Source organism: Contarinia nasturtii, unplaced genomic scaffold, assembly GCF_009176525.2.
Source record: "Contarinia nasturtii isolate CC-2019 unplaced genomic scaffold, AAFC_CNas_1.1 Cnas_scaffold_285, whole genome shotgun sequence".
NCBI lineage: Eukaryota > Metazoa > Arthropoda > Insecta > Diptera > Cecidomyiidae > Contarinia > Contarinia nasturtii.
Genome location: NW_022197640.1, coordinates 2,414,316 through 2,426,445, shown reverse-complemented (window position 1 = coordinate 2,426,445; position 12,130 = coordinate 2,414,316). Strand labels below are relative to the sequence as shown.

Here is a 12,130-nt window from a genome sequence, read left to right as displayed (position 1 = left end):
TTACGTTTTTTTTTTTGCTGATGCACCGGAACAAGTTCAACATTGTAGCAAATGCAACAGACGATGTTTGCGAGCGCATCTGTTAGATAAAGTGTTTGAATTCGCTTGGTGGAAAATGAAAATGTTTGCTAGTTGTGATTGCATGAAATGATGAGCATGCAAAATTGAAAGCAAAAGCTATTCGCTCGAATGACAAATTAACTGTAAATAAATCATTCACAGTGTTTTTGAGATTCGTCAAAAGATGATTCAATTGAATAAAGTATTGTGTTGAATTATCAACATTTCATAGAAATTAATTTCTTTTTGTTTTGGAATTATTGGGTATTTTCACTCATTGCGTTTCCGAAATTCGCATTGATTTACTCACAACAAAATTCAAACTGGCGATTTCTGCTGAATATCAAACAAAAAAAAAAACCTGAAATCCAATTAAAAACCGAAAACTTAATTTCCGCAATGTTTTTTATTCTCTCGTGAGAATGACTCAACTGATGAATTCAAAGCAGTGCTTGTTTTAACGTGCCAACAGGATTTCTTTTTATTTTGTTTGAATCATAAGCAAGAATATCAAAATAGGAAATAATTGGTTCCGTTATGCGCATGCAATTTACGCTGTGATTCTCAGTGGATATAGTTGACTATTTTGAAAAAATAAAAAAAATCCTATACATTTCAATTCTAATTAAATTAAATTAAATAAAACAATAGACCGGAATTCATCGAATTAATTACGAACTGAAATTATGATTTAGCGTTGAAAAAACATAGAATAGAGTTAACAATGACTTCCGAAGATCAAAATCATGGGCCATTATTCGTTAGTTGTTTAGAGGAGATTTTGTTTCCAAGTAAATGGAAGATTTCAATAGTCTTCGAGTGAATCGTCATTAAGATGTAAGCGTGATTGAAACATGATCACAAAAAATATATTTCTAAAAATAATTTTCTACAACCTATTCTTAAAATCGTTGATGTTTAGATATTCATTTTTCTTGCGAAAACACTTCTGCATTTGACGTCATTGCCTCCTTTGTCATATTATCTTAAAAAAAGATTTACGTTTAATTTTTATGTGCCGGACATAAATATGAGAAGCAAAAAAAAAATAACAACAAAACATTGTGTTCCAGTGAACTTCCAGAAAAATGACGCATGCATAATATAGACATCAATTAATGCGATCTTTTGGAGAAAAGTTTAGAAGAAAAAAACAAATAGCGAGAGCAGCAACAACCATGCCCATCCATTTGGAAAGCAACAAAAAATATGGAAACCGTTAGCAGAGCTTAGTTATGTTGGACTTTGTACTTTTTTGTCTCGGTTCATGTAGCAAAAAAAATAGACGCACACATCAAGAATGACATGCATTTTTTGCAGAGTCGAAAATCCTATTGAATTGAGAAAAAAATACACACACTGTTTTTCTATCATCATCATTTACATAAATGAGTGTTTAATTAGATATTGTTAAGACCAGAAGTTTTATTTGAAACGCACACTTCTTATCGAATTCTTATTATCATTCGCCTAGTGAATGGTCTTTTATACGATGGTTAAATGTGAATGGAAGAAGAATGTTTCGTCCGGTTGATTTCAAATTTAACTTTCTTATTCGGAATGTTGACAAATCGTAGCACGCTCGGATATTCTTACTCCAAACGCGGTCAAGTAATATTCTCTGTTTTAAATTATAGTTTGTCGTATGAAAAAAAAAAGTTCCAAGATTTAAAAAAAAGTTTTGCATGTCAAAGTTTGTGCACGCCTCAAAAATATCTAGATATAATCAATGGAGTACAAATTTACGTCATTTGAACATGATCAAGGTGGCAAAACAAGCGCACAACGCACCAAGAAAATGATATATACACACACAGAGAGAAACTGGTTATAAATTTGTTGGACATCTTGATATGTATTTCGTAGAAAAAGACGTTCGAGCACATCTCATAATCAGATTGTTGCTTTCATGAACATATTAAAGTGGACATTTTTAATCATGGAAAAATGCCACATTGAATAGACAATGTAACCGTTACAAACTAAATAGCTAATTGAATAGACATTTGGTTTGACGCACTTGAACTGGAAAACAGCTTCTGACGTTTGGACAAGACTTTGGTGGCGTGGATTGTGTTGATTAATTATAATAAATATAAATAATTACGCCGATGGAAAGAAACCATAATTCATAAAATATATATGAATTCATAGAATTTGTGGTCGAACAATTATTTATTAAATATTTTTGTTGTTGTTTATTGTCATTTTTATGAATATTATATTATGATTAAAAATATAAGCGACAAATGATTTATGCATAATTTATGAGGGACGACGCTTCCACTTGCAAATGCATTCCACACAGAGGGAGAAAGAGAGTATTCTGATTCATTTGATAATTAGTGGCTGTACAGTTTTGCTACAATACCACTTAATAAATGACGACGATAATCCAATTAGGAGATAAGCTGGACCGAGAGATTAAGTTACACACAAACACACACACACTTTAACATTCAGGCACAGTCTGATTCAGTGCCGCGCATTATTAATCTGGCAAATTGGTTTAACGAAATTGTGCACGGCGCACGTCATGTGCTTACTATTACAATGTGGTTTTGTTTCCTCAATTGTAAATTAAGCGCTGACCCGTCAAAAATATGACATCCTTGACTTTGACTAAAAAAAATTCACTGTATTGCACGTGGAAAATACACCGGTGCGAACTGAGATTGAACGGGAACACACACCGCACACTCGCGCGCGCACTCACACTTAGTCAATTGCATTTTGATAATTAGAAGCTGAAGATGGAAATAATTAATTGCAATACGTATTGTATACGATTTGCTGAACGCAAATTTGTACATGCATATGCCAAAAGACGTACTTTCAAATTGCAACGTAATAATCATTTATTTTTCTTTAATTTTTCTTTTTGTCATTTATGAATTAAAATAAAGAAACACAAAAGAAATATACAAAATGAGAAAAAGACGCAGGGGAAGTTTAACGAAATAGATATAGGCAAAGGGAGAGAAAAAAAAATGCAAATTTAAAATTGTGCAATTAGATTTGTTCAACATTTCCACTTCTTATTATTATTAGTGTTCGATTCGCACGTAGTCATTATTGAAGAAAAATAATGATAAATAACAACAAATGAGTTCCAGTCAATGAATTGTAAAATAATACAGTCGTTACAAAAACAAAATTATTATCGAGAATCGAATTATTAAGATCAATGCTGCTGCTGCGTATATCAATAGTTTTATGAACAATGTTTTCCTTCACAAAATTCATATCTATGAGCTTCCGGTGAAATAGAAAAAGTATTGAATGTCCGTCCCTGAACGATTCGACATACAAATCACTTTCCGTCGAAGCATAGAATAACCCACAAACCGATTTTGAGGTTGTCAACATTTTTATGCCGATATACTTTTCGAATAAATTATGCGGATGAGAAAGAGAAGAAAAAAAAAAATATATAATATAAATAAACGTCGAGCGAACCGAAAAAGAAGTAACGAAGAAAAAACTCATCAAAAATGCAAACAAAATCAATGTGTATTTTTAGCAACAATGCAGCCAAATGAATGAAAGAATGCATGTATATTTGTGGCCACAATTTGAATATTACGTGCAAATCTACATGCAAAGAACATGTTAAACGCACTTTTCGCACGTTATTCTTTTCATTTTGGGCTTTTCCCAAGAACAAGATTTCATAAAATTCATGTTATTTTGAGAGCGAAAAAAAAAATCTTCCACATGGTCATAATTGATGTTTACATACGAAACAAAAAGCATTCCCACAAAGAAAAAATATGACAAATAACTTGTTTATCAAGTCTATGCAAAACGACTGATAAGTGATGTCTTTCAATGGTCCAAAGTTTTGGCTTTATTTTCTGCATATTATCCCACATAAGCATAAAGCATAGAAAACAAAAAAAAACAGAACCAAGACAAAACCGAAAGAAACACACGATTTTGAATGGTTAAAAACGAAGGGGAAATGCGTTGCATGTATGCAAATTGGACGAAACCCAAGCTAATGTGATCCAGCAAGCCCATAATAAGAATATGTGGTTTTTGTTAATGATTGTTGTAACAATGAATGAGTGCGTTACGAACTAATTTTAAAACTATGTTTCCACAATTCATTGCGATTGAGACACGTCATTCGCATTTTATGTTTATTATTATCTTTTCCTTCTGAGCATTAAATAAATTAATTGTTGATTTTTGTTGACTTGTTCTTACCGTAAAGTAACATTCTCTCTCTCTCTCTCTCTCTCATTTGGGTTATCTTATTTGTCGTCGAGATCAATTGAATTGAAACTGGCCGTAATATTTGAAATGAGAGAAGAAAAAAAAACAACACATCATCGCAAGAGTTGAAACGTCAGCGGCATGTCAATTTTTTTTCTCTCTGTTTCTGCTTCTTACTTTGCTGTCCATCTTTCTCTATCTCTTACGTTCATTCTCTCGCCATTTTAACATCGTGTTTGTTTTCGATAATCGCGCTTACGTATTCTCTCGTGTTCGAGTAAATTGCGCGCTCGCGCGCACACCTGAACACGGTGACCGTCGCGATATTAACACACAACACACTATTTCGACACACTCTCAACTCAGTTTTTCATCGAGACTAAAAACTTGTATATAAAGCACCGATCGTACCGTCGTTTATCAACAGTTCATTCCTAAATGAAACTGAGTTAACACGTTGTACCACTTGTTAACACGATCTGTTTTGCTAAAAAAAAAAACGAAACCATCCGAGAACAAAAACTTTTTTTTCTTTCCAATTTTTAATTTAGTTTATTGCCTATACACGGTGAGTGTTTATCATATTTCAACATTTTTGCTAATTTAATAGTTATTTTGTGATTTGATAAGACGTTGCGTAGAATTTTTGTTTCGTATATCCAATCGGTGTTTTTGTAAATACTTAGCTAAATCGCTAAAAATCAGGTCAATTCTTTTCCACCAGTTTTACAAAAGTGGTTTGAAAATTGATTGCAGTGCAACATAGTTATAAATCTGTGTACCATTATATAATTTGACATTTTTCTTCGCACCTATATTCCGGTGTTTTTTTTTGTTTTAAATCCATGCTCTATGGCGTACATACCTACTAAATATCGATCAAAATATCGTAAATTTATGTGTCAAAATAGGAGCAAAATACAAATGCCGCGCTTCACATCGAATTCAAAATTTAATGGATTGAACTAGTTTCGTGGTTTGCAAGTAAACTGAAACGATTTAACCAAATTAAACATTGATTAATCTCGACTTAAATCGAAACTAATTAAAATGTCAATACAGTATTTTTCGCCGTTGCATTATGCTATTGACGTTGTGCACCGTGTAATTTGCGTGAGCGTTAAATTCATTTTGAGCGATGTGCACAAGCGACCGAATAAGAGAGAGTTAGTGAATATCAGAGAAAGAGCGAGATGGAAAAAGAAAAACCCACATCGATTTTATTCAATGAACTGATTTTCAATCAAAAGGGAGCTTTTTTATGTGGTGATCTGCGTGTATCGTTTTAACGATTTAATTTAACATTTATATTGCATAAATTTGCGTTAATTCCTTATTTAAATGTAAATGGAGATTTGAAAAAAAAACCGAATCGTTTCCCAGAAGTGTACACACTGTGACATAACGATAAATTTAATTTGAAATCGTAGACTCAACATTTCTTTTACCATAATCGCTGGCCATTGGTCGCCGCGTAATCAAACTAGGACACATGGTAAAGGATGAACAGTTGTTTATTTACTGTCAATACAACCAAAACACTGTTATTTCATTGAAATCGTTCGTATTCCGCATTTGAATATCAAGGTTCTCTCTCTCTCTCTCTCTCTCTCTCTCGCCTTTATGGAATTTTCAATGAAATGTGCAAAATATTTGTTATTGTTACATTTTCGGGTGTAAAAATAAATTTTCCAACGGAATCTTCGGTGTTCAAGGTGCTTCCACATTTGCTGCACACGATTTTTCGATCGCAGTTTTCCCCATCGATCGATTAACAGCACGATCATTGCACGAGGCCAGTCTCGCTCCTTTTCACTTTTATTTTACATCGAGAGACAATGAGAGATTTCACAATACATATGTGTGTGTGTTTCATTTTTATATTGCATGACGAAAAAATCGTCATAATAATTCGAATAATTCTCATGTTTTATCGAATAATAAGTGCGATTGGAGGGCGGTGATTCGGTCAATGTGTGGAATCTTCATGATTTCTTACATTAATAATTTCAAGTGTAGAGATGCGTTTATGCTGTCGCACCATGTACCTTGTCTACCTTAATTGGAAATCTGATAATAATTACAAGTTATTACAAGTTACAAAGAGCGCAATGAATGCATGCTGAAGGACGTGCATTATATGAATTGCAATGTGCTTATTATTCCGTATATGTGATTTGTTTTTATTTCTCGTTGAATCGCGTTGATTTGTCGTTGAGCTTTTGAAATCAATCTTAAAACAAATAACAAGCCAACGTGTAAATGTCTATTGAGCACGATCGAAATGATGTCTAGTCAAATTATACTAGGCACCGATTATATTCTCCTTTTTTTTGTTGAAGTCATTGTACTGTTATGAATTCGTCACTAACTATCATTTCCTTTTCTTTCTGTTTGCGATAAATTTTCAGATGAAATACACTTTGATTGCTATTTTGGTGACATTGGCTGTTGTTGCCGCTAAGCCAGCCGCAGAAACGACTTATACATCACGTTTCGATAATATTGACCTCGATAAAATTTTGAATACAAAACGTTTGTTCGACAACTATTTCAAATGTTTGATGGACCAAGGAAAATGCACACCAGATGGCAAAGAATTGAAAAAATTATTACCAGACGCATTGAAAACCAACTGCGCAAAATGCACACCAAAACAACAGGAAGGAACTGATCGCGTTCTTCGTTTCATGATTAATCATAAACCAGAAGAATGGAAACAATTGAAAGCAAAATATGATCCAGAAGACGAATTTGTGAAAAAATACCGAGAAGCTGCTAAAGCACGTGGCATCGAAATCTAAACAATTTTTTTTTTTGAAGTAAATAGTTAACAAATACATCACACAAAACACACACACAAACATAGGAGCAGCATGTTATGAGCATTTTAGGACTGTTTCGTTTCGAAAAATTCTATTTGCTTTACAGAATTGCTTTCTATTTCTATCCGTCCTCCTCTTTCCTTCCCGTTAATTATTATGTTTATGTATTTGATTATGTGATTTATAACAAGAAGCAAGGTTATACTCTCTATGAAACTAATTTAAATAAATATTGATATGACACACAAAAAGAATCATCGTCACAGCTTATATAATTTTCCTCATTTCGTTGATGCATAATGTGCGTCTGCTTTCTCAAAGCATACATGGTCATTTCGTTATTACATTTATACATACAATTTGGAATATACGCCATTGGCGCATCATACATATTGAATGTAATCTAAAATGATTCGTGATAATATGATAGTCGATAGACATATAGAAAATATTACCATTTATTGATATTCATCGACTGAATCACACTGAACTCGACATTAAATGGTCATCAAATCTTCATGGCGCTAAAGTCTGATTTTATTCAAATTTGATCATGAATTTTGTTTGCACTGTGAACACAACATTGGAATTTCGGCACACAAAAAACACACCTTCATTCATACATGTCATAGATTTTGATCCACACAATTCTGTGTACACAAACACTATAGGTAATTCCTTAGCTTTCTACGATATTCACGTACAATTCTAGCGTTGGCATTAGAATTCCAATTGATGCTTCGGTAAGTAAATAATTTGCATATGACAAATACTGTTTCTTCCTCTTCTTCTTCCGTACTCAATATGATTTTGCGTGAGATATGAAGTGAAGAAGAGGATTACAGAGAAAAATCAACAACGGCAAGCTTAAGCGTGTCAATTATCAACTTGTAAGTGAACACGCAATTCAAAAAATGAAATAAAATAAAAAGATACACTAGCAACCAATTTACTGCAAAGTCAAATTGAAAATTCGTTAACAAAAATATACTTGAAATTAATCTTGCGACATACTGACAAAAATAGTAAATAATCGGTAAAATACATCGAAGTAAAAATTTATTGAATTTAAATGTTTGGTTAAATTTTTGGCTTCAGCTTTTTTTTAAATATGTTTATGGAATTTACGAGCTGGTGCCGCCAGTATTACAAAATATCTGCTTTTATTTTGCTTTAAAGCCAGCCAGCTCGTATTTTAAAACGAAAAATGACAAAGGCAGCGGTTATTGGACAAGCTGGATTATTATTATAATGAGCAAACCATAAGCGGCGTATTATTGTGTAATATATTTTTTGGGTGAACATGGACCATTTTGAGATTATATCTGAGCGTGTATATCATTTTTCTAATGTGTTTCTATTTTTATGTTATTTGTTTGCGAAGTCTAATGGAAAGATCTGAAATTTATTAAAAAGACAATTTAATGGCATTAAATTGGTACTTAAATGTAATCAGTGTCATGAAAACGATTGAAAATGATCCGAATGCCCTTGCAATAGATGTACTATAAAAAGGCATCTTCTTTCCTGTAGAACATCAATTGTATTTTGGATAGTTTAAACGAAATACACGCACTCAACATTCAAAGACTTCGGGATAGGATTTGGTCTGGCAAATAGTTGGTGATTTTTTTTTCCTTCTTTTGGTGCATAAATTGTCTTGGTCTATTTGAACGGTGAAAATTTTCCATTGTTAAGAAAAATGGTGTTAAAATTGATCATGTTCTGTTTAGTGATAAGTGTAGTTTACATCGAATGGGCATCGGCCGATGGAGATACGCCCAAAACACATGGCTACGATACGAAATATGATAACATCAATTTGGACGACCTACTCAAAAATGATCGTTTGCGAAAAAATTACGTTAAATGTTTATTGAACGAAGGACCGTGCACACCAGACGCAACCGAATTGAAAAGTAAATTCAAAACACACACAAATCCATTTAAACTAATTTCAGAATCGATTGCATCACTGAAAGATTTTCTCGTTAGACTCACTTCCAGACGCGATAGCCACCAATTGCTCAAAATGCACCGAGAAGCAAAAAAATGGCTCCGAAAAAGTGACACACTTTCTAATTGACAATGAACCAGATGAGTGGGATCAATTGGCGGCTATTTACGATAAGGACGGTGAATACAAACAAAAATACATTGCATCGAAGGTGATGGAATCGACAGTGGCGACCGTTAAAAATGCCGATGGCAACGAGGAAAATGCCAAAAATGAACGAAATGAACAAAACAACGATGAAAATAAAAATGAATAACACTTCGATTCGACACATTTAGAAGCATAGAAACAAGCATCACAACACGGAATACGAACTTTAACCATTTGATTTACATGAAATTTGTTTGATTTTGTAGAAACAGAATACGCACCAGCAAATAAATGGTCAAAAAATATGAATAAAAACACAATTAATCAATGTAGTTTTTATTTTATTATACATTTTTTTTTTTGCTTATAAATAATTTAAATGAGCTACTCCACACCACCACCATCATTGAAATCAACGTTGATTTGGGATTTTAAAAAGTTTTTGGCTGTTCAAAATGCGGAATTTAATTTCAGTAAAAACGGGTTTCGGTTCCAGTGATGTTTTTTTTTTTTCAATTAAAATTCGATTTGTTTCATTGATTCTAATATATTTAGCTGAATTCAACGATTCCAAATTACGCCACTATATTCTTTGTTTATTTTATGTTATTTGCATGACCGCCAACTGAATGAAATGAACACAGTTCGATGGAATTTGGATGAATCAGTCAGTGTAATGAAAATAACTTTGAAATGTGTAATATTTGTTAAGCTTTTTTGCGTTTTCGTTTTTGCATTCAAAGAACTTTTTCTCGAAAGTTCCACATTTACTTTAGACGCATAATGCAGCTTGAAGCGATTTTAACAAGTGAATCGCACACTGTATTTCTGTAATCGAGACGGCGAGTGTAGAATGATGACGATGTCTGGCGTGAGCACTTGAATTGAAAACGCTATGCGGCGACATTGCAATAACAAAAAAAAAAATGCTCGCCGTGCATGCTGTGGTTTGGTCAACGATTTATTGCGCCGATTTCCAGCCATAACACATTTTACGAGGTTTTTACCTAAAATAAACGTACGTATGAAATATACAAGCCATCGCCGTTCATATATTTATATTTAATCAACACGAATAGCGGCAACAACAACAACAACAACAAACTAAAAAAGCATATAAAATAATAAATTGTATTTCATCACACACGCGCACACACACATTGCCCACTTCAACTGCGCCAGACGTTGAAGTGATGTGGATTCCGCATTGCGTTACTATAAATCCACTCTATTTCCCCAGATTAATTTATTTTTATTTTTTTTTGCGATAATTTTCCGATGCACATCAGTCAAAAGACCATGCCAAACAAGCGAATGAGTTAAGCGAATTTGGCATCAAAGAGCAAAACGAAAAAAAAAACCATAACACATATGCACCTATTCGACTTGATTTTCAACAACTGAAAACGTCTCTCCGTCAAGACACACAACTTATAAAGTTGGATGGTTGCGTTTCCTCAAATGTATTGTGCACACAATTTCATCAGGTTGGTCATACACAATCACACTTATCACATTCGCTCACATTGTGTCTACATCGAGTCGTTCGTGTGCTTATAAATTGATTTTTGTTGTTGCTACTGAAACCGAAAACAGCAATGTAAAAAAAAAAGTAGCAATACACTCTTTGTGTGCTCGCTCAATCCATTCGAAATCATATGTTATTTCTCGATAAAGTTTCTCATTCACCACAATACCAGAGCAGTTGTATTTCGATTGACGAGCAGTGCAGGGCGCGCGCGCACATCGATCATTGTGATTTGTTTTTGTTTTCATTTGTTTGATGTTTAAATCGTAGTTTTCTGTTTTTTTTTCAGTTTTAGTCTATTTAATCGTTAAAATTTGCAATTCAGTCAATGTTTGAAATGCATTAATTCTCAACTTCCACGGTCTGTATCAATAAAACAACACCGAACGAAATCTTAAATGCCAAAGCATCAAACATACACAACGGTGTGCATAACTATCGGCTGATAAATATCAAATATGAAACATTTGATATTGTTGTTTGTTTTACTATTGCATTCAATACGTTTCTACAATGATTGTCGCAGTGCTTCCGCCTATACAAATGTAGCAGTGGCTGAAAATACGCATTCATCGTCTAATCGATACTTTCAATTAGAAAAAGGTAGGGTCCTTCAGTTCTAAAATGACGCTCGTGAACTTACTTTTGTTTTTGTTTTTTTTTTTTTCGTGTTTAGAAAATGAATTTTTTTCAGATGACGAGCGATTTTTGCTACGTCGCAGCAAAGGAGATCGACGTGGATGGGTTAAAATCTAAACGATTTATATAGATCGTTGATTTATTTAACACAGCATCTCGTCAATACATTCCACCAGAACTGTTAACATTGTGAACGCGATGACATACCACCGAGGACTCGAAACAATTTGTGCAAATTATAGGAGACAAATCTAGGCTAGAAATCAACCCATTGCTTAACAATGAAATTTTTGTGATTTTCCAAATTTTAGCATAATTTTGTTGTTGTTGTTATATTTTTCATTCGTTTAACTACTAGTTTGTAATTAAAATACATCGAAATTGACCTTGGAACTTACACTTAATTTATTCAGACAAATTTTTCGAGTTACACACATATGGATACAAATAGTTGAACTTGTTTTCCTCTATTTTGACCTTTTGATTTTGTTTCGCATTTTATAAACTATATTGTGTTCAATTTTATAAAAGTCATTTGTAACGGAATTATTCATTTTACGGAAAATTATCTCTGCATAATTTAAAAATAAAAAAAGGGGAAAAAAACCTCAGCTAAAACAATGACGATGGGTCAATCGTAAGCTGACGCCACACACAAACACGCGCATTGGCCGAATCATGTAAATAAATGTCAAAGAGCAACTCATATCAACAACAAATGAATACACCGATATATCTTTTTTATATTGA

General features: G+C 33.1%; 2 protein-coding genes across 2 annotated transcripts; both read left to right on the top strand.

Annotated features, from left to right (window-relative positions):
* The first annotated feature begins 4,691 nt into the window (after positions 1-4,691).
* Positions 4,692-7,149, top strand: LOC116337735 (ejaculatory bulb-specific protein 3-like). Its single transcript, XM_031762572.1, has 2 exons — positions 4,692-4,849; positions 6,693-7,149. Exon 2 carries the CDS (start codon positions 6,693-6,695, stop codon positions 7,083-7,085), a length of 393 nt encoding a protein of 130 aa, XP_031618432.1. The 5' UTR covers positions 4,692-4,849; the 3' UTR covers positions 7,086-7,149.
* A 319-nt stretch (positions 7,150-7,468) lies between these two features.
* On the top strand, positions 7,469-9,537 carry LOC116337734 (ejaculatory bulb-specific protein 3-like). The gene is made up of 2 exons (XM_031762570.1): positions 7,469-9,025; positions 9,102-9,537. Exons 1-2 carry the CDS (start codon positions 8,809-8,811, stop codon positions 9,377-9,379), a joined length of 495 nt encoding a protein of 164 aa, XP_031618430.1. The 5' UTR covers positions 7,469-8,808; the 3' UTR covers positions 9,380-9,537.
* The last annotated feature ends 2,593 nt before the right edge of the window (positions 9,538-12,130 follow it).

Excerpts from the sequence above, each read along its gene's own strand:
- LOC116337735 (XM_031762572.1), top strand. The coding sequence starts at position 6,693 with ATGAAATACACTTTGATTGCTATTTTGGTGACATTGGCTGTTGTTGCC.
- LOC116337734 (XM_031762570.1), top strand. The coding sequence starts at position 8,809 with ATGGTGTTAAAATTGATCATGTTCTGTTTAGTGATAAGTGTAGTTTAC. Across the intron at positions 9,026-9,101 it reads AGACGCAACCGAATTGAAAA|ACTCACTTCCAGACGCGATA; the intron begins GTAAATTCAAAA and ends TTTTCTCGTTAG.